The following is a 25812-nucleotide window of genomic DNA, read 5'->3' on the forward strand; positions in this document are numbered from 1 at the left end:
GGAATGCACAATCCCTCCATCAGTGCTCAGACTGTCCGCAATAGGCTGAGAGAGGCTGGACTGAGGGCTTGTAGGCCTGTTGTAAGGCAGGTCCTCACCAGACATCACCGGCAACAACGTCGCCTATGGGCACAAACCCAATGTCGCTGGACCAGATAAGACTGGAAAAAAGTGTTCTTCACTGACGAGTGACGGTTTTGTCTCACCAGGGGTGATGGTCAGATTCGCGTTTATCGTCGAAGGAATGAGCGTTACACTGAGGCCTGTACTCTGGAGTGGGATCGATTTGGAGGTGGAGGGTCCTTCATGGTCTGGGGCGGTGTGTCCAGACTCACATTAAGCATCTCCAATCCAAAGTTTAATCTAGAATCGGCTTCCTATTTCGCAACAAAGCCTCCTTCACTCATGCTGCCAAACATACCCTCGTAAAACTGACTATCCTACCGATCCTTGACTTCGGCGATGTCATTTACAAAATAGCCTCCAACACTCTACTCAGCTAATTGGATACAGTCTATCACAGTGCCATACGTTTTGTCACCAAAGCCCCATATACTACCCACCACTGCGACCTGTATGCTCTCGTTGATTGGTCTTCGCTACATACTCGTCGCCAAACCCACTGGCTCCAGGTCATCTGTAAGTCTTTGCTAGGTAAAGCTCCGCCTTATCTCAGCTCACTGGTCACCATAGCAACACCCACCCGTAGCACGCTCTCCAGCAGGTATATTTCACTGGTCATCCCCAAAGCCAACATCTCCTTTGGCCGCCTTTCCCTCCAGTTCTCTGCTGCCAATGACTGGAACGAATTGCAAAAATCAATGAAGTTGGAGACATATCTCCCTCACTAACTTTAAGCACCAGCTGTCAGAACAGCTTACCAATCACTGCAGCTGTACACAGCCCATCTGTAAATAGCCCATCCATCCAACTACCTACCTCATCCCCATATTTTGTTTTTCTGCTCTTTTGCACACCAGTAATTCTACTTGCACATCCTCATCTGCACATATATCACTCCAGTGTAAATTACTAAATTGTAATTACATTGCCACTAATGGCCTATTTATTGCCTTTCTTCCTTCATTTGCACACACTATATACAGATTTTTCTATTGTGTTATTGACTGTACATTTGTTTATCCCATGTCTAACTCTGTTGTTGTTTCTGTCGCACTGCTTTGCTTTATCTTGGCCAGGTCGCAGTTGTAAATGAGAACTTGTCCTCAACTGGCCTACCTGGTTAAATAAAGGTGAAATAAAAATAAAATAAAAACAGCATCATCGGACTGAGCTTGTTGTCAATGCAGGCAATATCAATGCTGTGCGTTACAGGGAAGACATCCTCCTCCCTCATGTGGTACCCTTCCTGCAGGCTCATCCTGACATGACCCTCCAGCATGACAATGCCACCAGCCATACTGCTCGTTCTGTGCGTGATTTCCTGCAAGACAGGAATGTCAGTGTTCTGCCATGGCCAGCAAAGAGCCCGGATCTCAATCCCATTGAGCACATCTGGGACCTGTTGGATCGGAGGGTGAGGGCTAGGGTCATTCCCCAGAAATGTCTGGGAACTTGCAGGTGCCTTGGTGGAAGAGTGGGGTAACATCTCGCAGCAAGAACTGGCAAATCTGGTGCAGTCCATGAGGAGGAGATGCACTGCAGTACTTAACGCAGATACTGACTGTTACTTTTGATTTTGACCCCCCCTTTGTTCAGGGACACATTATTCCATTTCTGTTAGTCACATGTCTGTGGAACTTGTTCCGTTTTTGTCTCAGATGTTGAATCTTGTTCATACAAATATTTACAAATGTTAAGTTTGCTGAAAATAAACGCAGTTGACAGCAAGAGGACGTTTCTTTTTTTGCTGAGTTTATTTGGCTCTAAACATTCTCTAAGACCTAAACCTCAACAGGACTCCTGTATAAAGGGATGAGCAAGTTGAGGAAACTAAACTCCTAGGTATAACACTGGATGGTCAATTATCAAATTAAAATCAAATTGACAAAGTTGTTGTGAAGATGGGAAGGGGTACAGTTGAAGTCGGAAGTTTACATACACCTTAGCCAAATATATGTAAACTCAGTTTTTCACAATTCCTGACATTTAATCCTTGTAATTATTCCCTGTCTTAGGTCAATTAGGATCACAACTTTATTTTAGGAATGTGAAATGTCAGAATAATAGTATAGAGAACTATTTATTTCAGCTTTTATTTCTTTCATCACATTCCCAGGGGGTCAGAAGTTTACATACCCTCAATTAGTATTTGGTAGCATTGCCTTTAAATTGTTTAACTTGGGTCAAACGTTTCGGGTAGCCTTCCACAAGCATCCCACAATAAGTTGGATATAACACAATAACAGTTCTATTTTTGTTTCATCAGACCAGAGAACATTTCTCCAAAAAGTACAATCTTTGTCCCCATGTGCAGTTGCAAACCGTAGTCTGGCTTTTTTATGGCGGTTCTGGAGCAGTGGCTTCTTCCTTGCTGAGCTGCCTTGCAGGTTATGTCGATATAGGACTCGTTTTACTGTGGATATAGATACTTTTGTACCTGTTTCCTCCAGCATCTTCACAGGGTCCTTTGCTGTTGTTCTGGGATTGATTTGCACTTTTCGCACCAAAGTACCTTCATCTCTAGGAGACAGAACGCGTCTCTTTCCTGAGCGGTATGACGGCTGCGTGGTCCCATGGTGTTTATACTTGCTTACTGTTGTTTGTACAGATGAACGTGGTACCTTCAGGCATTTGGAAATTGCTCCCAAGGATGAACCAGACTGGTGGAGGTCCACCATTTATTTATTTTTTTTGATGTCTTGGCTGATTTCTTTAGATTTTCCCATGATGTCAAGCAAAGAGGCACTGATTTTGAAGGTAGGCCTTGAAATACATCCACAGGTACACCTCCAATTGATTCAAATTATGTCAATTAGCCTATCAGAAGCTTCTAAAGCCATGACATCATTTTCTGGAATTTTCCAAGCTGTTTAAAGGCACAGTCAACTTAGTGTATGTAAACTTCTGACCCACTGGAATTGTGATACAGTGAATTATAAGTGAAGCAATCTGTCTGTCAACAATTGTTGGAAAAAGTACTTGTGTCATGCACAAAGTAGATGTCCTAATCGACTTGCCAAAACTATAGTTTGTTAACAAGAAATTTGTGGAGTGGTTGAAAAACGAGTTTTATTGACTCCAACCTAAGTGTATGTAAACTTCTGACTTCAACTGTAGGTCTGTTATTAAAAGATGTTCTGAGTTTTTTACACAAAAATCAACTGTACTAGTTGTTCAGGCTCTGATCTTGTCCCATCTTGATTACTGTCCTGTAATACGGTCAAGTGTAACAAAGAAAGACCTCGCAAAGCTACAGCTGGCTGAAAGCAGAGCAGCACGCCTTGCCCTTAACTGCACATACAGAGCTAACATAAACAACATGCATGCCAGTCTTTCCTGGTTGAGGGTTGAAGAGAGATTAATTGCTTCTGATCTACTTTTTATGAGAAGTATTACTGTAATGAAAATTCCAGATTGTCTGGAATACATATCCCACAAGACATGCCACCAGGGGTCTCTTCACAGTCCCCAAGTCTAAAACGAATTCATGGCAACGCACAGTATTATACAGAGCCACAATCGCACGGAATCCCCTTCCACCTCCAATTACTCACGCAAACAGCAAAGTTACCTTAAAAAAAGATCCAACAACATCTCATGGAACAGCGGGGACTGTGAGGCGACACACACACACTAACACACACCATTTTTTGTTGTTTTATTGTTTGTATATAATTATTTATTTTCATATTGTTTGTATATCATGGTATTTAAAGTTTGTGTTACTACCCTTGTCTAACAGTGTATCAGTGTTTAATTACTTGTCATGTTTTGTGTTTTTTTGTAGACCGCAGGAAGAATAGATGCTGCCTCTACAAAAGCTAATGGGAATCCAAATAAACAAACAAACTCTCTCTGGGCTTAGTGGCAGATGAGCATATCTTCCCCCAGGCTGTTGCCTATATTGCATTACTCTCAGATAGAGGTTGGGAATCTAATTCCATGCATGCCTTCCAAGTGCCACTCCATGGTTGCAAGATGTCTGGAGTATCTCTCAGAGAACATCCTGAGTTTTTGAATCACTGGCACAAGGTAAATGATATGTCATTTGTGCTTCATATTGGACCCAGTCAAGTATGTACTTAATGTTTTGTATATTAAAGAGGAGAGAAACAGAGGATCTGTGAATCCAGCAGCACTCTCTAAGCCATCTATTTAAAACATAGTCTTCAGATGGAACACCTGTCTTACAGAGACAGATCAAAGTTTTGGATGTAAAATAATGATAAACAACATTTATTTTGTTCAGCTAAGAAATGTGGCTGTTGAAATATACACTGCATGTACAAAATATTAGGAACACCTTCCTAATATTGAGTTGCACACCCTTTTTCCCTCAGAACAGCTTCAATTCATCAGGGCATGGACTACAAAGTGTCTAAAGCATTCCACAGGGATGCTGGCCCATGTTGACTCCAATGCTTCCCACAGTTGTGTCAAGTTGGCTGGATGTCCGGTGGGAGATGGACCATTTTTGATACACACAGGAAACTGTTGAGCGTGAAATACCCAGCAGCATTGCAGTTCTTGACACATTCAAACCGGTGCGCCTGGCACCTCCTACCATACCTCGTTTAAAAGCACTTAAATATTTTGTCTTTCCCACTCACCCTCTGAATGGCACACATACACAATCCATGTCTCAAGGCTTAAAAAAATCCTTCTTTAACATATCTCCTCCTCTTCATCTACACTGATTGAAGTGTATTTAACAGGTGACATCAATAAGGGATCATAGCTTTCACCTCGTCAGTCTGTCAGTTGCTCCTAATGTTTTGTACACACACAGTGGTGTCTTGCGTAAGACACACATTCTACTGTGCAGGGTCAATGCACCATATGTTATAGATTTTTTTATAAAAGACGACACGAGATAAATCCATAGGAAAAATTTATTTATCAATATGCAATATCAGGATTTCAAACTTGGCTCATGGAATTTCCATTCCATAGTAACTGGTTATGTTGAACATGGGTGGAAGCTGCGTGTGAACGAAAGGCGAAATATATGAACATGGAGCAGACGCAAAAAAACTAATTCACTGGGATTGCATACATGTACATTGAAAATAATACTGAATCATGAACAGAAATAAAACAATGACAATAATGACTTACTGAGGGCAGGGAAAGTGAGCAACCGGTCACACTGAACAAGCCATTACTGTTTAAACTGTATTGAGCAGGAAAACCAAACCAAATAATGTAGATATTTTCCTTCTTACTCTAATAGTATGGAGATGTTTTAAGTTCACACACTTCAGCTATCAGGTTGCTAAGCACTGCTGTAATATTTTTGAACTATGCGAGTGGCCTGGCCACCATACACAGCACAGCAGAGGTGGGCTGAATTTGGCTGTGTGGCTGATAGCTGAGGAAATGTCTGGGGCTTGAGCTGCTTTCTCATTAGAGAGAGCCAGAGATAATATCGTGATAATCTGCGGAGGTCAAGAGAGCGTGTCCATTTCACCTTGAGGGGTGTCGAAGGACTGAGAGAGAGCCATGTATGTTGGCCTTATTTATTTCCCAAAGTCGCAAGCTCAGCAGACCTCCTCCAAGCACAATGCTTCTTCTTCACCTTGGACTCTCACAACTAGAGATGGAATTACTGTATCCTTGGTCAGTGAGACCATACAGAGAGTTTAGGGAAACTTGCACAGAAAGATGCCCGGAATAATGTATTGCTCATCTGACTATTTCTAATCAGCATGGGTAAAATATTTTTTACCTTTGGAGCATTGTATTATACTCAGACTCATCTTGATCAAAACATCAAGGCATCAAGTATTTACTTGGTTGCTCACCATACCCTGTTTTTAAGTTCACTAACAGATCCATCGATTTCAAGATGTGACTGTGTCACAGAGAAAATCTATAAAATGTATAGGAGAGTATCTGGCCCTTCTCTAGACTCCCAATCCAGTCCCCCACCCACCCACAAACAGTCTGTGACAGCAAGAATGAAACTGAGGGGAAATAATGTTTCTCATGTTGTATGTATGTGGTGAACAACAATACAATTTTCTTCTTTCCTTGCAAGGCCTGGCACTTAAAACACCTGCTCTAAGAGATTTGTGTATAAAAAAATCAAGATTTATACAAAATGTCTTTCCAGAAACACACCTATTTACAAAATTCAGCATAAAAAAAAACACATTTTACGTTCATAAATGGGTCTCTATTAAATGTAACTTTAAAATGGTACTTTTTCACATATTTACATTATTTTAGGCCACTGTACTACCAAAAATAAAAACAAAAAACAAACAATAAACAAGCAGTAAAGGGACATTACATGTTACTTCTAGGACTACAGGGTATTGTGTTACTGTAAATAATTGAAGATCACACAGTGGTGTACACATTATCCTTAAACATTGTGAAGATGATCATTGTGTAATAAACAATACCTTTACCCAATGACAAACAACACATGACAATAAAACAATGCTTGTTCAATATCTAAAGAATTAGGATTCTGTTTGTCACCAGTTTGTCATTGACTTAATTTGAACTTTATTCTTAACACTTTATGATAAAACTTAGTTACAGTATAATTCAGTTCAAAACAAACAAAATATGTTTAAAAAATTTCAAATCATGGTTAGAGTCATATTTGCATATGTTGTAGACATAATTTATTTCTGTAATGTAAGTGATAATGTACAAGACACCGGGAAGGCAAAAGTAAACTTTGAGGCTATTTTTGAGCGAAACAATGTTAATTTATCCAAATAAATCCAGACTGAAAAAAATATATAATGTTTCAAAAGAACAGTCAATCTGCTCTAACCCTCAAAGCAAACAAATATGTCAGTCTACAGTCACGTCCATCTAAATATAATAATAGTGAATCTGCTCCCTTATCTGAAACAATGCCAACAAACTGGTGGCACATGTCCTGCTCTCATTGATAAACTTCTTAATAACTTAAAATAATCTCAATGTTATCAACATGAAAAGTATGCCAGAGTAATTCTACTGTAAATACATGACAGTATCTATCTTGTTTCAAAATAAACACACACGACTAGACTATGGGACCCACTTAAGTACATGGAGATAAGATATTGAAACAGAAAACATGTGTGATGATTCATGTTGAAAACGATTTGGTACCAGTGTAATCTTGCCTGGTCTTTGAGGATGCCAGGTGATAGGAATGGTAAGTCATTAGTCCTCCTCCTGAAGACACCAGAGATGTTTTAGCGCCATCCCGTTGCGGTTGTAACAAGGGTAAAACTCTTTAGGAATTAAAAAAGCCTTTTTGTGAGTAGGAACAGTTTAAGATAAATATGTACTGTATTGCAATTACGTTTGTACAACAATTTGTAATGTAGCAGAATCATTACTTACTTTAAGTGTCCACTCTGTACCTCTCTTGTCTGCGCTGTTTTTTTTTAAAGGTTTGGTTTTCCCATCATCGCAAGGCTGAGGAGAATAGGGACTGGAGCTGGTTTCCAAACTCTTTCCATTGTCCTCAAACAAGCTTTTATGGAGATGCACAGCACGTTGGATATTACCTGCATCCCTTCTCATTCTGAGCACACGACTGATCCAGGCACCATGCCTAAGTGGCTATGAATGAATTCAGACTCAAACATGAATGTGGCAAACAATAAAACCATCCTTAGCTACATCCCTAGAATTCCACTGTCTCCGGGCGCAGAACTATCACTACAAATGTCATACCGTTAGGTGAACGCAAATCATTCCCTCCGAAGTCATCCAATTCTTCTGAGAGCACGGCCTTTAGGTGGGAGCAAAAGGCTCTGCTCCTTTGATAACATCTTAATTGCTTCCACACCTTTTTCTGCTCAAACAAATTTGATCTTGTTATTCTTTTTCACAAAGGGGAAAACTTGGAGTGAAAACCCTCGAGGCCGCTCAGACACAGAAGTGACCTGTCATTTTGAAACATAACCTTTTCGTTTTCTTTAAATTTATTTCAGTCATGATGACCTCTCACCGCAATTGAGTATGAGCTATTTGTCTTTCATTAATTCACATCCAGGGTGAGACATGTTCATTGCTAGTTTTTTCCCACCACAGTTGCATACCTGACTTTGCCTGTTCGGACACGCTTAAAGAAGTATAACAGGAGACACGTACTGAACACAATTATGGGACCTACATATGTAAGTGTTTTTTTTTTTATATAAACAGAAAGAGTGGACAACCTCAAAATAGCCATTAATGACACAGATCCTGCTACATGTGACAAAGTATCAGTAAAGGATACATGAAAAATATTAATATTTACCATAATATAGTATGTATTAACTAGATATTCAGTAGAAATATTAATATTTACCATAATATAGCATGTATTAAGTAGATATTCAGTAGAAAAGAAACAAAATGTTGAAGGAGCAGACACTGGTGAAAAGGAAGCTACTGTAGGTGACTGATAAAAAAACAATAGCGCAGGTAAAACACATTGTTGTGAAAGGGAAGTGTATTTTGCTGTCATCACACTGTGCCTTTTTCTGTCTCTGAGCAAACCATGGAGGCTTCATTACAGGAATGGAGCCCATGAGTGACAGCCCTATTGCAGGGTCCTTTGTTTGTGTAGTATACCCTGTTTGCAACTCGTCTCCATTGTCAGAGTGAAGGCTTCTCTACGCCATAGGCTTTACCATCTTACAGTCTTCTCAGACACACAGTATAGCAAAACTTGGGTGAATTAAAATTTCTAGCTTGAAGCAGGAAGAGAAGACTACACAAACCCTCCAAAACCTGCCTTTGGCCTATCCGGAAACATAAAACATGTTTCAACTACTGTGTCCAGGACAACCTTCTTTCATTTTTGTTCTTGTGTCACTATTTTGAACATCAAAAGTGTCTTTCAACATCAGACGGACAAGGTAGTAAAAGGTAGGCCAGAATTCTCCCCTACAGCAAGCATCCTAGACATAGTCATTGCCTCAGACCTTGTAGTAGATGTTGGCTGGGCTTTGCGCTGGCATCTCCTGGACTATATAAACCGGATGGCCGTATTCCCCGCTCACCTTCTCGTAATGGGGGCAGTAGTTGTTTTCTGTAGTCCGTAGCGGGATGATGATGTCACTGGGTTCAGAGCCGGCGTTCCCAGAGCACTTGGGGCTGGCCAGCGTGCTGAGTGACAGAGCGGTGGTCCGCTGCTGGGTGTGCTTGCGGTTCCTCTTCTTCAGCTTGATCAGCAGGACGATGAGGATGATGATGATCAGGAGGAAGATGACGCATCCCGCCCCGATGACTGCAAACAGAGCTGGCTTGGAGGCAAAGAAACCCTCCGCTGAGTTGGACGAGTCTGACTTGTTGTCCTGGTTCATGGTGTCTGTTGATGGGAGAAAAAAGGAATCAGTTAGCAGCAGGGAAAGAACGAGCGGTGGTCTGCTTGGCAGACTGTCAGACAAAGCTGTACTGTTGCTGATCATGATAGAGGTGCAACCCTGCGAGTGTGCAAATGGGTTCTCAAAGAGAAAAAAAGGCTTCTTCCATTATTTCTCTGAATTGAGTGTGTAACTAGGGGCTTCCTGACTGTGTGGCCTTTGTGAGCATGTGGGGGTGTCAGTTTTAGACAGATGATAGCTCATTTCTTCTTGGCATGCATCTTGAGAGCGAGGATTAAACTGTGTATGTTTAGCCATATGTTATAACTCCACATGAGGGGGTAAAGGAAGAGAAACTGTTTAAATGTATATTACCGGCTTGAGGGAAAAGAAAACACCAGTCTCTCATTAGACACAGAGGATGAGGACTGAGTCCAATTAGAGTGGCATGCCTATTTCCTGTGTGGTCCTGAAGCCTCCCTCCCTAACCCTCCCTCCCCTTCTTCACTATTTATACTCCACTGCATCCCAGCTCTGCCTGCCTGGAAGCACAGTTTCCACTGCTGTCTGTCTGCCTGGGAGCATAGCTTCCACTGCTGCCTGTCTGTCTGGGAGCATAGCTTCCACTGCTGCCTGTCTGTCTGTCTGGGAGCACTGCTGCCTGGCTTCCTGGGAGCATAGCTTCCACTGCTGCCTGCCTGCCTGGGAGCACAGCTTTGAGGGCTGCCTGCCTGCCTGGGAGCATCGCTTCCACTGCTGACTGCCTGCCCAATGCTGCTGCCGCACTGTCAAACCGGAGGCTGCTAGCTACAGTGCCTTGCAAAAGTATTCATCCCCTTTGCCGTTTTTCCTATTTTGTTACAACCTGTAATTTAAATGGATTTTTATTTGGATTTCATGTAATGGACATACACAAAATAGTCCAAATTGGTGAAATGAAAAAAATGTAAAACTTAAAGTGGTGCGCGCATATGTATTCACTCCCTTTGCTATGAAGCCCCTAAATAAGATCTGGTGCAACCAATTACCTTCAGAAGTCATATAATTAGTTAAATAAAGTCCACCTGTGTGCAATCTAAGTGTCACATGATCTCAGTATATATACAGACCTGTTCCGAAAGGCCCCAGAGTCTGCAACACCACTAAGCAAGGGGCACCACCAAGCAAGCGGAACCATGAAGACCAAGGAGCTCTCCAAACAGGTCAGAGACAAAGTTGTGGAGAAGTACAGATCAGGGTTAGGTTATAAAAAAATATCTGAAACTTTGAACATCCCACAGAGCACCATTAAATCCATTATTAAAAAATGGAAAGAATATGGTACGACAACAAACCTGCCAAGAGAGGGCCGCCCACCAAAACTCACGGACCAGGCAAGGAGGGCATTAATCAGAAAGGCAACAAAGAGACCAAAGATAACCCTGAAGGAGCTGCAAAGCTCCACAGCGGAGATTGGAGTATCTGTCCATACTACCACTTTAAGCCTACACTCCACAGAGCTGGGCTTTACGGAAGAGTGACCAAAAAAAAGCCATTGTTTAAAGAAAAAAAGAATCAAACACGTTTGGTGTTCGCCAAAAGGCATGTGGGAGACTCCACAAACATATGGAAGAAGGTACTCTGGTCAGATGAGACAAAAATGTTGCTTTTTGTCCATCAAGGAAAATGCTATGTCTGGCGCAAACCCAACACCTCTCATCACCCCGAGAATAACCATCCCCACAATGAAGCATGGTGGTGGCAGCATCATGCTGTGGGGATGTTTTTTTATCGGCATGGACTGAGAAACTGGTCAGAAATTAAGGAATAATGGATGGCGCTAAATACAGGGAAATTCTTGAGGGAAACCTGTTTCAGTCTTCCAGAGAATTGCTGGAGGTTCACCTTCCAGCAGGACAATGACCCTAAGCATACTGATAAAGCAACACTTGAGTGGTTTAAGGGGAAACATTTAAATGTCTTGGAATGGCCTAGTCAAAGCCCAGACCTCAATCCAATTGAGAATCTGTGGTATGACTTAAAGATTGCTGTACACCAGAGGAACCCATCCAACTTGAAGGAGCTGGAGCAGTTTTGCCTTGAAGAATGGGCAAAAATCCCAGTGGCTAGATTTGCCAAGCTTATAGAAACATACCCCAAGAGACTTGCAGCTGTAATTGCTGCAAAAGGTGGCTCTACAAAGTATTGACTTGGGGGGGATAGTTATGCACGCTCAAGTTTTCAGATTTTTTGGTTTATTTCTTGTTTGTTTCACAAAAAAATATGTTGCATCTTCAAAGTGGTAGGCATGTTGTGGAAATCGAATGATACAAACCCCCCAAAAAATCCATTTTAATTCCAGGTTGTAAGGCAACAAAATAGGAAAAATGCCAAGGGGGTGAATACTTGCGTAAGCCACTGTACGTTTACACTGGGGATGGAGGGATGGATTCCACAGTGAACCAAATCTCAGCTCTTATTATTTGTTCATTTATTTTGCAGGGTAAGATGACCTTGATGAAAGAGGAAGGAAATCCCATTTCAAAGTTGGGAGATGGAAAACAACAGACTATTGATCGTACATGAGACCATAGAGCCCAATGTGTGTGTTGAAGGCAATGGAAGTCTGTCAGTCCCCACTGCTTTTATTTTCCTGCTTGTCAAAAATATGTTGAGTGAACAAAAGACTCGTTTGTTCTCGCTCACATTAATGAAGACCACCTGCCAGTTAATAAGAGGACGTTATTGTGACACGGAACATTGGCTTTCCTCAAGATCGTCTGAATGATTATGAAACACTAGAATTATTCAAATTACTTCTGGGTGAACAAATTTTCACATTTGCACCTAACTGTAGGCCCATGCCAACACTTCAGAATGTTCTGAATAATTTATAGAAATCTATTCTGGCTATCTCTCTACCCAGTTTAATTTAGATGTTGAGCATGAATGACTGTACAGAACGTGTTATTTATCATGTGTTTTCCTCATTCTACGGAGATCGCTTCTGCTTCCAAAGAGCTTAATAGCTCAGGAAAAATGTGCATACAAATTAAAGAGGTTTAACCTCTTTGTATTACAGAGAAAACAACATTTTACATTTATATTGATTGAATGATTGGCAGAAGGAAGCAGTTTCCCTTGTTAAAAGCATTTTTCTGAATGCTTAATCCCCTCCTGTACTCCCTGTTCACCCACGACTGTGTGGCCGCACACGACTCCAACACCATCCTTAAGTTTGCTGATGACCAGATGGTGGTAGGCCTGATCACCGACGACGATGAGACAGCCTATAGGGAGGAAGTCAGTTACCTGGCAGTGTGGTGCCAGGACAACCACCTCTCCCTCAACGTTAGCAGGGCAAAGGAGCTGATCGTGGACTACAGGAAACGGAGATCAGAGCACGCCCCCATCCACATCAACGGGGCTGTAGTGGAGCGGGTCGAGAGCTTCAAGTTCCTCAGTGTCCACATCATTAAGGAATTAACATGGTCCACACTCACCAACACAGTCGTGAAGAAGGCATGACAACGCCTCTACCAACCTCAGGAGGCTGAAAAGATTTGGCATGGGCCCTCAGATCCTCAAAAAGGTGTACAGCTACACCATTAAGAGCATCTTGACTGGCTGCATCACCGCTTGGTATGGCAACTGTTTGGCATCTGACCACAAGGCGCTAAAGAGGGTGGTGCAGACGGCCCAGTACATCACTAGGGCCGAGCTCCCTGCCATCCAGGACCTCAATACCAGGTGGTGTCAGAGGAAGGCCCGGAAAATTGTCAAAGACCCAAGCCACCCAAGCCATAGACTGTTCACTCTGCTACAGCACGGCAAGCGGTACCGGAGCGCCAAGTCTGGAACCAAAAGGCTCCTGAACAGCTTCTACCCCCAAGCCATAAGACTGCTGAACATTTAATCAAATGGCCACCGGACTATTACATTGACCCTTTTTTGCACTGACTCTCTTACACTGAATCTATGCACACTCACTGGACTCACACACTCAGACATTATTACACTGACACTCCAACACACACTACATATGCTCACACCCACGCACACTGACGCCACACACACTTTCACACGCTTCACATACACTGCTGCTACTCTGATTATTATCTATCCTGATTGCCTAGTCACTTTTACCCCTACCTACTGTACATATTACCTCAACTACTTCGTACCCCTGCACATTGACTCGGTACAGGTACTCCTTGTATAAAGCCTCGTTATTTATTATGTTATTACTTCTTACTTTTTAACTATGCATTGTTGGGAAAGGGCTCGTAAGCATTTCATGGTAAAGTCTACCCCTTTTAACACGGGTCGTATAAAGGGGACCAAGGCGCGGCGTGTAGAGTGCTCATATTTTATTAATGATAACACTTAAGCAGAAAATAACAAAAATGACAGCCAACAGTTCCGTCAGGTAACTAACATACAAAACGGAAAACAACTACCGACAAACCCCATAGACAAACCCCAACTTAAATATGATCTCCAATTAGAGACAACATGAACCAGCTGCCTCTAATTGGAGATCATCAAAACTCAACCTAGAACTAGAAAAACAAGAACAAAACATAGAAACAAAAAACAGACTGCCCACCCATATCACACCCTGACCTAAATAAACAGAAAAACACAGCTCTCCTAGGTCAGAGCGTGACAGTACGCCCCCCCCAAAGGTGCGGACTCCCAGCCGCAAACCTGAACCTATTCGGGAGGGTCCGGGTGGGCATCCATACTTGGCGGCGGCTCTGGTTCCGGGCGTAGAGCCCCCACTGCCCGCTGATCCCCCCGCTTCTGTGTGTCCGGAGGAACCAGACCGTGGATCATCGCCGGTGGCTTTGGACCGCCAACCGCCGCTGAAGACTCCGGGCTGCAGACCGCCGTTGAAGACTCCGGGCAGGGGAGCGTCGCTGGAGGCTCCGGGCACGGGAGCGTCGCTGGAGGCTCCGGGCAGGGGAGCGTCGCTGGAGGCTCTGGACTGACGAGTGTCGCTGGAGGCTCCGGACTGGGAAGCGTCACTATCGGTTCCGGACTAGTGACCGCTGCTGCTGGCTCCATGCCATGGATCATCTCTACAGGTTCTGCGCCATGGATCATCACAGGAGGCTTCTTACCAAGGATGATCTCTACAGGTGCCGGGCCATGGATTATTCCTACAGGCTTCGTGCCAGGGTTTATCCCTACAGGCTCCGGACCATTTATAACCCCTTCAGGCTTTTTGCCAAGGATTATTTCAACAGGCTCCGGGACATGGATCATCACTAGAGGCTTCGTGCCATGGATCATCTCTATAGGCTTTGGACCATCGCTTATCACTGTAGGCTTAGATCGTGGAGCTGAAACAGGTCTAACCGGACTAGGAAGACGCACTGAGGACCGAGTGCTCAAAGCAGGCACCGGCCATACTGGGCTATGGAGGCGAACTGGAGGGAGAGTGCGAGGAGCAGGCACAGGACGTACTGGATTATGGAGGCGCACTGGAGGGAGAGCGTGAGGAGCAGGCACAGGACGTACTGGGCTACGGAGGCGCACTGGAGAGAGAGCGTGAAAGGCAGGCACATGCTCACCACAATAAGCATGGGGAGTTGGCTCAGGTCTCAGTCCTGGCCCAGCCAAACTACCCGTGTGCCCCCCCAAAAAAATGTTTTGGGGCTGCCTCTCGTTCTTCCCCGGTAGGCTCCGATACCTCTCTATTACTTGGCCCCAAGTCCAGTTTCTCCTTTCCGTCCACTCCTTGTGTGACCAGGTGTCCATTTCTGCCTGGGCACGCCGCTTGATCCAATCATGGTGGGTAGTTCTGTAACACGGGTCGTATAAAGGGGACCAAGGCGCGGCGTGTAGAGTGCTCATATTTTATTAATGATAACACTTAAACAGAAAATAACAAAAACGACAGCCAACAGTTCCGTCAGGTAACTAACATACAAAACGGAAAACAACTACCGACAAACCCCATAGACAAACCCCAACTTAAATATGATCTCCAATTAGAGACAACACGAACCAGCTGCCTCTAATTGGAGATCATCAAAACTCAACCTAGAACTAGAAAAACAAGAACAAAACATAGAAACAAAAAACAGACTGCCCACCCATATCACACCCTGACCTAAATACACAGAAAAACAGCTCTCCTAGGTCAGAGCGTGACACACCTGTTGTATTTGGTGCATGTGACAAATAAAATTGGATTGGATTTACCTATGATATCTGTGCTCCTCTGTCAAAGCAGGGCGATGCTTCAACACAACAAAGGCAAAGCATTGTAACGAATATCTCACAGTATCTTTTAACTTTATAGCAGAGGGATAAACCTCCCAAAAGTATCCCTAAATGTTTAAATGACGAAGTATTTGTAAGTTGAAACGTATCATTTTGGTTCTGTTGGCAGCTCTGACAATAAAACCATGCATATTTTGTCTGCTGTCCTGATTGGCTTTGGATCAGTTGTGTGCGTTTGGCCGCGTTCAGCTGTGGAGCTGTGCAGACAGGCATGATAAACCATCGACCTTTATTACATTCTTCTTCACCCGAGGTATGAGAGCTCTCGGGTAAGTCAGACTCAACAGGTTGTTATGGCGGCGCTCTTCTTCCTTCTATGCAGTTAAAGGAATAGGACAGAAACAAAAGTTCAAAGAAACACACATCAAGAAAAATGTCTGCCAAACCTTCACATTGAAAGAAAACCGCACTGTGGGAGACTTGGCAGCTGTCCATGACGAGAGGGAAGGCCACTTTTTCCAGAACATCTGATTTTATTTTGTCCTGCAGCAGAGCCAGAACCCTTGGGCCCAAATGACTTTCTAAACCTATATAAACTTCAGCATTTTCTGCTTCCCTGTAAAAAAATACCATTCTGGTGACTGAAATCCTGGCAAAATAAATACAAATGGATCTATCCAATGTGCAGAAATCCTGCTCTTTATCTGCGGCTAGATCTCAGCCTAACAGCTAGGATTTTAATTTTTCATTGCCACACTTGAGCACCGTGTCTATCCACATTACTACTCAGCATAATTAAAAAAGTGGATCAGTGTAACTTTCTCAAACCAAAAGGGAAAAATATAATGTGTGTGTGTGTGTGTGTGTGTGTGTGTGTGTCCACAAAAATTGTAAACAAACAAAATATTTGACCAACTGGGGACATTTTGTTAAGTCCCCACAAGGTCAAATGCTATTTCTAGTGGGTTTAGGGTTAAGGTTAGAATTAGTGTTAAGCTTAGAATTAGGGTTAGGGTTAGGTGCTAGGGTTAGGTTAAAGGTTAGGGTTAGGGTTAGGGGTTAGGGAAAATAGGATTTTGAATGGGACTGAATTGGGTTTCCCCACAAGCTTAGTTATACAATACTGTGTGTGTGTGTGTGTGTGTGTGTGTGTGTGTGTGTGTGTGTGTGTGTGTGTGTGTGTGTGGCGGATGTGGGGGAGCATTGTACAGAGAACAATGGTTTCACAGAGTGGGATACAGTATTGGAAGCAAAACCATGACCTTTTGGCATTGAAGGTTACAGTCAAATCTTGAACACTGATAATAAGGACTAGAGCACAAAACCGGGAAACAGGGGTCATACTGTGGCAAATACTCCTTTTCCCACAAGTCTGAGCATCCTCACCTTTGTTGCCCGACTCCACGGCCCCACCACTGCCCCCCTTCTTATTTGGTTTGGTGGTTGTCTCTTTCACAACGTTTTCCTCTTGGCTGGGCTTCTCTGTTATCACTGGGTCCGGTACAACTGTGTTCGGGTCTGCAATTTGGACGAAGAACGTTAACAAAGTTAGATTCCAATGTGAATATTGTAAATGCTGTTGGTCCTTTTAGTATCATTTTCCAATAAAGATTTGAAATGGGGTGTGGAATGGGAGCCATAGTAATCAGTTCCTTTGACCCCAATTGTATGTCCTAATTAAAGCCAATGAATATAAAGTCTGAGGCATGCATGACAGTGTCTGCTATAACCTGCCAAATGAAGCTATAAAAAAGGCATTAGTCATTTTTTGCGGTAACACTTCACTTGACACATAGCGTCATAACACGTTATGACACGATCATAACCATGTCATAATATGTCATAACAGCTGACAACCTGTTATAATATGGTCATAACACTGTCACGACACATATTTAGACCTGTTGTGACATACAGTATATTGTGTTATTTTATGGCTGGTTATGACGCCTACATAAGAGTGTCAAAACCCCAAAAACCTACCACACAAGGCAAAATATTCTATTACACCATAGCCTACGTGTCAACTGTATGTTTGTTTGTTTTTTATTGACCATATTAAATAATTATATTAATTGCATATTAATTGCACACACATTGATGTCAGACACGCACCTACCCCAATGCTCTGTTGCTGATGAATGCAGGAGCAGATTTCAGGAGCAGGACAAGACACCCTCTTTTTGACTGATATAACGGCATGCACGTGATAGGCCTATCTGGCTTATATGATTATGATGGTCATAATGCTTCTTGAAAGTGTCATAAAGTGTATTTTCTTAGTCCAAGTGAAGTGACAGGATGGTCATAATGTTTCTTGACAGTGTCATAAAGTGTATTTTCTTAGTCCAAATAAAGTGACAAAGGATGGTCATAATGCTTTATGACAGTGTCATATTTTCTATAAGTTATTTAAAATATGATGGAAAAAAACATGACTGTAAAGAATTCATTACAAACAAAGGATTGTATTAACAAACTTTCAAACAAAAGGAAACTTCTTAGCAGGGAAAACAATTATCTGAATAAATCATTTGAATAAATGTAGGTGTCATAACCAGCCATAAAATAATGTAATATACTGTATGTCACAACAGGTGTAAATATGGGATATGACATGTTATGTCAAGTTATGTCAGCTGTTGTGACATATTATGACATGGTTATGAGCGGTGTCAAGTAAAGTGTTACCCTTTTTGCATTGTTCCCCTGAGTGCCATCAATGTAGAAGCATAAGGGGAGTAGTCTGAATACTCTGGCATTAAGGGAGATTCCATCGACTGGAAAATCATTAAAGTGTACATCAGAGGCTGGTGGTAGGAGTTAAAGGAGGACAGGCTCATTGTAATGGCTGGAATGGAATACATGGAACAGAGTCAATACAATAAATAGAACAGAGTTTCCATATGCTTGATGTGTTTGATACCATTCCATTTATTCCATTCTAGTCTTTACAATCAGACTTTACTCCTCCCACCAGCATTCCTCTGGTGTACATATGCTGTTTTACTGCCCCTCCTCCCAAGAGAACTATGTGATCTTGGAATTATTTGACTTTAATAGTTTGTAGAAAATATTCTAAACTAAATCAAGGAAACAAGTAGCACTTAAATGTCCAATTGTTCTATTGTTAGAATGTCATTTTTAAGAGCCCTGATGGAGGTCTAGCAGGGCCTAAAATCGTGTATAAGAGATCATACAAAATATTTTGCCGTGACTCATGTGGATGATGTTAAAAATATTTGTTAGTCTGATGTGATTAATAAGGAGCATCCAGACGCTGCACTTGATGAATTTATGAAATTGCTTCTTCCAATTATTGATAAACATGCACCTTTTAAGAAACTGACTGTTAGAACTGTTAAGGATGCATAGATTGATGAGGAATTGAAAAACTGTATGGTTGAAAGAGATGGGGCAAAAGGAGTGACTAATAAGTCTGGCTGCACACCTGACTGACTGACTTACTGCAAATTGAGAAATTATGTGACTAAACTCAACAAAAAGAAGAAACTATTGTGAAGCCAAGATCAATGATATAAAGAATTATGCAAAAAAACTTGATTACTTTAAATGAAATTATGGGCAAAAAGAAATGTAATTCCATCTTTCATCGAATCAGATGTCTTATTCATCACAAAACCATTTGATGTTGCTAATTATTTTAATGATTACTTAATTGGCAGACGTGGGAAAACTTAGTCAGGAAATGCCAACAACAAACTGTGAGCCATCGTACTCATGCATTAAAAAAAATAATAATAATGAAAGAAAAGCATTGCAAGTTTAAATTTTGTAAAGTTAGTGTGGGAGAGGTGGGAAAATTATAGTTATCTAATCAATAATGACAAACCTCCTGGCATTGACAATTTATATGGAAAGCTACAAAGGATGGTAGCTGACTCTAAAGCCACTCCTATCTGTCATATCTTTAATCTGAGCCTAGAGGAAAGTCTTTGTCCTCAAGCCTGGAGGGAAACGAAAGTCATTCCACTACCCAAGTGGTAAAGTGGTAAAGCGGCCTTTACTGGTTCTAACAGCAGACCTATCAGCTTACTGCCAGATCTTGGCAAAATGTTGAGAAAAAATTGTGTTTGACCAAGTACAATGCTATTTCTCTGTAAATAAACGAACAACAGACTTTCAGCATGCTTATAAAAAAGGGCACTCAACATGTACTGCACTGACACAAATGACTCATGATTAGTTGAAAGAAATGAATAAGAAGAAGATTGTGGGAGCTGTACTGTTAGATTTCAGTGTAGCCTTTGATATTATTGATCATAACCTGTTGTTGAGAACTTTTGTGTTATGGCTTTTCAACCCCTGCCATATTGTGGATTCAGAGCTATCCATCTAATAGAACTCAGAGGGTTTTCTTTAATGGAAGCTTCTCCAATGTCAAACATGTAATGTGTGGTGTACCGCAGGGCAGCTCTGTAGGCCCTCTACTATTTTTTTGAACAAGTTGAGGAGACTAAATTACTTGGTGTTACCTTAGATTGTAAACTGTCATGGTCGAAACATATAGATTCAATGGTTGTAAAGGTGGGGAGAGGTTTGTCCATAATAAAGAGATCCTCTGCTTTTTTGACACCACACTCAACAAAGCAAGTCCTGCAGGGCTAATATTAAATACTATGCATGCCAGTCTCTCTTGGCTAAAAGTTGAGGAAAGACTGACTGCGTCACTTCTTGTTTTTATAGAAACATTAATGTGTTGGAAATTCCAAATTGTTTGCATAGTCAACTTACATACAGCATTGACACACACACTTACCCCGCCAGACATGCCACCAGGGTTATTTTCACATTCTCCAGGTCCATAACAAATTCAAGGAAACTATACAGAGCCATGAGTGCATGGAACTTCCTTCCATCTTATATAGCACAAGTGAAAAGCAAACCTGGTTTCAAAAAACAAATATAGCAACACCTCATGGCACAACGCCTCTGCCCCATGTGGCCTACTTGTTGTGTGTATGTACCAACATGTATGTGTAATTGATAGATGCACACACACACACTACATGTTCTAGTTTTTAAATGTATGTAAAGTCTTTTGTCTCTAATGTCTTTTTCGTTATGTGTCGGACGCCAGTAAGACTAACTGTCACCATTGGTGTCGGCTAATGGGGATCGTAATAAATTTAAACATAAAAAAGTATATTTAAATGCAAGATGTTCACCTTTATTTAACTTGGCAAGTCAGTTAAGAACAAATTCTTATTTACAATTATATATTTTTAATTTAACTAGGCAAGTCTACCAGGGAACAGTGGGTTAACCGCCTTGTTCAGGGGCAGAATGACAGATTTTTAACTTGTCAGCTCGGGGATTCGATCCAGCAATCTTTCCGTTACTGGCCCAACGCTCTAACCACTAGGCCCAACGCTCTAACCACTTGCCGCCCCAAAATGGTGTTGCACCGTATCTCCACCCACAAAACAATATCGCACATCTTAACATGACAGCCTATTTAAAAAATAAATTTTACATCCATAGCTATAAATATGACCAGAACGTTGTGTGCCTCTTTGGATGTTAACACAATATTTATAAAGGCATACTGATATTCATTTAAACAGCTCATTTTAAACCAGTTCATATTGCTGTGTGCTATGGCCTCAACTGGTTTTGCCTTGGGACCCAACTTGAATCAGGTTGTCTCAGTCGCAATCCAATATTTGTATCACCATTTTTTTCCCTAAAATGTAATCTGGAATACTATTTTTTATACTATATTGATAGTAAATGTACCAATTATATGACAAGGGAACAACAGTCCCTACTTTTTCATTGTCAATAATTCCATTTTGCCCATATTCTTGATGAAGAATGTTAAGCCTTCTGGCTTGAGACCACAAAAATCAACCAAATCTGCAAAATAGCGCTGCTAATAACTATATTGAAAATACTGTGATTGAAGAAAAATAGTTCAGAGGTTAAATTATAAACAAATATAGGTTCATTATAATTTCTATACACTTTCTACCTGGTTTTAGTCGCTACCCATTCAAAACCTAATTTGGGTCGATACCCACCAGTTGAGAATCACTGATCGAAATGGCACCCTCAGTTTTCTCAGTCTGATTACAGTTAAGAGAACTATTGTGCCAGAAGCATTGGTGGTGTGATGTCTGCTACTGCTGGTTCTGAATGTGCAGCACAACATATGGGGCTGTCAACAACAACTGAAGAATCTCCACCCCCAAAACAATATCACACATCTTAAAATGACAGCCTGTTTAAAAAATTAATTTCACATCCATAGCTATAAATATCAAAGTGGTCAATTCAGCAGTTTCAAACATCGACAGGCCTTGCTCTTGCTCATTATACTAACATTGTAAAAGCTTTGGTTAGAGATGAGAGAGAGGCCATCAAAGCCATCAGCCTCCATTTAAACTAACCAGCATACAGTGCCACACCATCTAATTTCATTGGTTAATTGTCATCTGATAATTACATAAAATTCAATGTTCACACACAAATCAATAAATGAAATCTCAGTGTGCAGTAATACAAGAGTGATTCAGTATGAGGAAGTGCATCAGCTGATTCTGACACAGTCTGTTGTTACATGGAAAAGTCTAAACGGGATCCTTGGGACGTCCCAACTCTGAAGTCATCCAATTGAAGTTGACATTACAAATGGTTAAGGTAAGGGTTAAAGTTAGGGTTAAGTAAGATATATGGTTAGGGTTAAGGTTAGGTTTATGGTTTATGGTTTAGGGTAGCGACGTCTCAAGGATTCCGGATAGCACTAACTGTCGTTACATATTCAGATATTAGTCATATAATCTTCTCCAATCATTGACATTTTGGTTAACAAATGCATTTTGTTAGAGACAAAGTTCTCTCCATGAAAAAGATATGCATACCATTATTTTTACCAAGGGATTAGTACCGTGCTGTATATCGTCTTCGAATAATATGTTGTGTTGTCTATTGTTTTGTGTGTTGTTTACAATCATACTTTAGTGACCGTTGTCCTGGATGAGTCAGTGTAATAAAAACAAAGGAACGATACTATTTCCTCATTACTTCATTGTATGTGATTTGTTTCTCTGTGTCCACATTATTTGTGGCAAGAGAGTTTCTATGACTCACTGGTTGAAAATAAGACCCGATCCTTCAGCAAACACACAGCTGAATGTACTATGACCTAGCGTCAGTAACGTCATTGCTCCAAACCATAAAAAAATAAACTGTTGCATTCCAACCGTAACAGCCTGCACAAGACAGCAATGTTAATGACATAGCCTATATAATCTTTTGACTGTTTCCTAGCTCCTATCATAGTGGTTACCGTGTATTAAACACAGCTTTACGCAAACAAGTCTTGAGAAAGACAAAAGGAATGTCAAGCCAATGATGATAATTGTTATCTCAAGTCAGCTATAAAAATAATCCCCAGCCTATGCGGTAACAGCCCATATGTGTAGAATCAGAGTCTTATCGGCCGACCCTCTCTTTGTGGTTTGTTTGTTTTGGATGTGACGGGGACTAGGGCAGGGTTTTAGACCGACCTTGACACTCCTAGCTTGACGCCAAACCCAGATGACTGGGCCAATATACCAGTGAGGGGTTAAGGAGAGGGAGAGTGCATGTGATGATTGATGGTATCTATATGGAGACCTCCATTTTTTTCCCAATGGTCTCATCTGTTTTACACGGCTGATAGTGCATGCGGTATATGTCTTTATTCCTTCATCACATTGATTTCTGCTGAAATGGTTTGTGTTGGCCTTGTAATCCACTCATCAGTGTGGTAATTTATTGAGACAAATGCATATACATGTTGCACAGTGTTATTTATAAAAGCTAGTGGGGGCATGCCATGGCAGATTAGACAACCTACATCACATCAATGTAGAATGCCTGGGAACTCTTGCCCCACTTATCTCAATGCATTGACATTCTGTTAAGGAGCACTCGGAGGCTGCTGCCTCATTTGGATAACAATGTCAACACTTATTTGAGTTTGTGACACTGTGTGAGAGACGAGGTTTAAATATGTTAAAGAGAGTGACAGTGTGTGAGAAACCTGGACACTTCAGGCAAAGCAATCTCATTCATGTTAGACCGACAGGCTGTCTAAGTAATAGGACAACAGGTAGCCTGTAACATGCTCTCCGAGAATGTCCTGAATATTTTCCACAGCTTTCATTTTCTCATTGTGTGAGTGTTCTTTTGGTATGTGTGAGAAAGTGTTCAGTGTGTCTCTGTCTGTATTTGCACAAGAGCTTTTCTTTTTTTTCATCTTTCCCTTCTCAAAAAAGAAAAGTAAAGAATGGAGTGAAATGTGATGTCTGAGGCCCTTATTTTATGAGAGATGAAGTCACTAGATGACTCTCCACACCCTGTGAGTAGCGGAGTGGAGTATCCCACTGTAAAAACCAATGCCTGGTTGTCTGGCTATATGAACAATAGTTCATGAAATGCTCCTCGTAATGACATTCCCCATACAAAGCTTTCATTATCACTCATCCATAGTTATATCCTGCCTGGCTCTATTGTGACTGCCTTTTACTGTTTTTCTGGTGTTCCAGCCAGTCCACAGAGACGCTTACTTACCCTGGCCCACTTTCATGACGATCTTCATAGAGAGGGTGTTGCAGACCCCTCCTTCCCTGTTCTCCAGGCCCTCCAGGGTCCCATTGGAAGTGGCTGTGATGAGAGACAGGAAACAGCATTGGAACATAAATAATAATTACAGACACTCAGAATTAATGTACGGCTTGATTGTTCATTCATGAAGGGATCTCTATAAATCTATATATATGGCTATATCACTGCACACTGATGGATGCAATTATTTAATAGATAATTCAGAAAACTACACAATGGTTGCTGTCCATGCCTCATAAGATATCATCTAACCACTTGTGCTGAGAAAACACTTTTCTAACCCCATAATGTAGATACAGGTATAAACCTGTTGATGCTTACAACAGGTTTTCATCTTTTAACTGCACACTGGTAATGTCCACTCGGGTTGTAGTTTGAGCACCACATAAATACAAGGCTCTTTATACATTCTTCTTGTGTGCGCTGTGTATATCTGTACACGAGGAAGGAAATGGATGATGAAAATGGATGATGAAAAGCCCTTGAGTGGGCTCTCCTCTTACTAAGACATGGCTGTGATAGTAATCTGATCCCAGGGGAATGTGGTGCTTTCAAAACACTGCTGAAATCATACATGTGGAGAGAGGAAGGTGTACACACAGCACAGTCCAACATTTTTATGTGTGGTAATCACATTTTTACCCACCTTCCCCCCTGACTCTCTACCCCTCCTCTCCAAAGCTTAAAGAGGTTTTTGTTCTTTCCTTTTTGCTGAAGAAATGTACCAAACATTTGGCAAGGCAAGTTATGCCAGAAGCAATTATGGCGAGCTGCAAATGCCAGGGGCTTAGCTTTCTCTTTCGGCATGCCCTGTAATTAGAGACTGGGTGGCACAGTGGCCTGCAGCCCTTATCTCTGAGGGGCTTTCCTTCAAATCAATACCCACTGAGGGGAGCTGAGGAGGCCAGGGGAAAGGGGAAGCCAATAGGGTCTCTGTCTCCCTGTGTTGCTCCTGTCAGCTCTGCTTCCCAAGGACTTAAGTCACAGAAACGGGGCGCAATTGGAACTCTCTAGTCTAAGTTGGGACAGAAAAGACCAAGGAGTGTGAATATGGATCGGGTTCTGGATAATTCTCTCAGCCCATAGATACAAGGGGGCGGTTTCCATGCCAGTGAAAGCCGGTGCCCCGCCCTGCCCCGTTTGATTCTTTTCAGACCTGCTCCGTGGGTATTTTCACCTCCAGAAACCTCCGCTTTTTTCTCCATCTGCTCCATTCTCCTCCTCACAAGGCACTAAAGGAACGGCCACCTTATTAGCTGGTCCAGATTCCCCCCTCATTAAGAGTCATGAATGAGTTGCCATGTAGGAGAGTGTTTGACTAATAAGGTCCCTCTCCAGGAGAATCAAAGCCCCTCTCAGTGAAGCCCAGTCACAATGGCGGTGGGCCGGTGAGAATGGGGCATGTGGCACTGCTCCAGCAGAGGTATCCCACCACACCACTGGCTCAAATCACCAACTGCTCAACAACACAGAATGGGAGGCCTGTGAACTCGATTTCTCTCTTTCTTTCCCACATTTAGTTTTTCAT

The 25812-nt window shown here is 41.8% G+C and overlaps 1 protein-coding gene across 2 annotated transcripts in view; it reads right to left on the reverse strand.

Moving 5' to 3' along the window:
• Positions 1-5001: 5001 nt before the first annotated feature.
• The window catches only part of LOC115149085 (ephrin-B1), a 72765-nt gene continuing 51954 nt past the window's right edge, over positions 5002-25812 (reverse strand). For both annotated transcript variants that reach the window (XM_029691595.1, XM_029691596.1), the window contains exons 3-5: positions 24231-24323; positions 17037-17168; positions 5002-9442 (exon numbers count right to left, since the gene is read on the reverse strand). In XM_029691595.1, coding sequence (XP_029547455.1) covers positions 9051-9442; positions 17037-17168; positions 24231-24323 — 617 coding nt within the window. In that variant the 3' untranslated portion in view covers positions 5002-9050. The remainder of the gene's footprint in view (positions 9443-17036; positions 17169-24230; positions 24324-25812) is intronic.

This window comes from Salmo trutta, chromosome 15 (assembly GCF_901001165.1).
Source record: "Salmo trutta chromosome 15, fSalTru1.1, whole genome shotgun sequence".
Taxonomy (NCBI): domain Eukaryota; kingdom Metazoa; phylum Chordata; class Actinopteri; order Salmoniformes; family Salmonidae; genus Salmo; species Salmo trutta.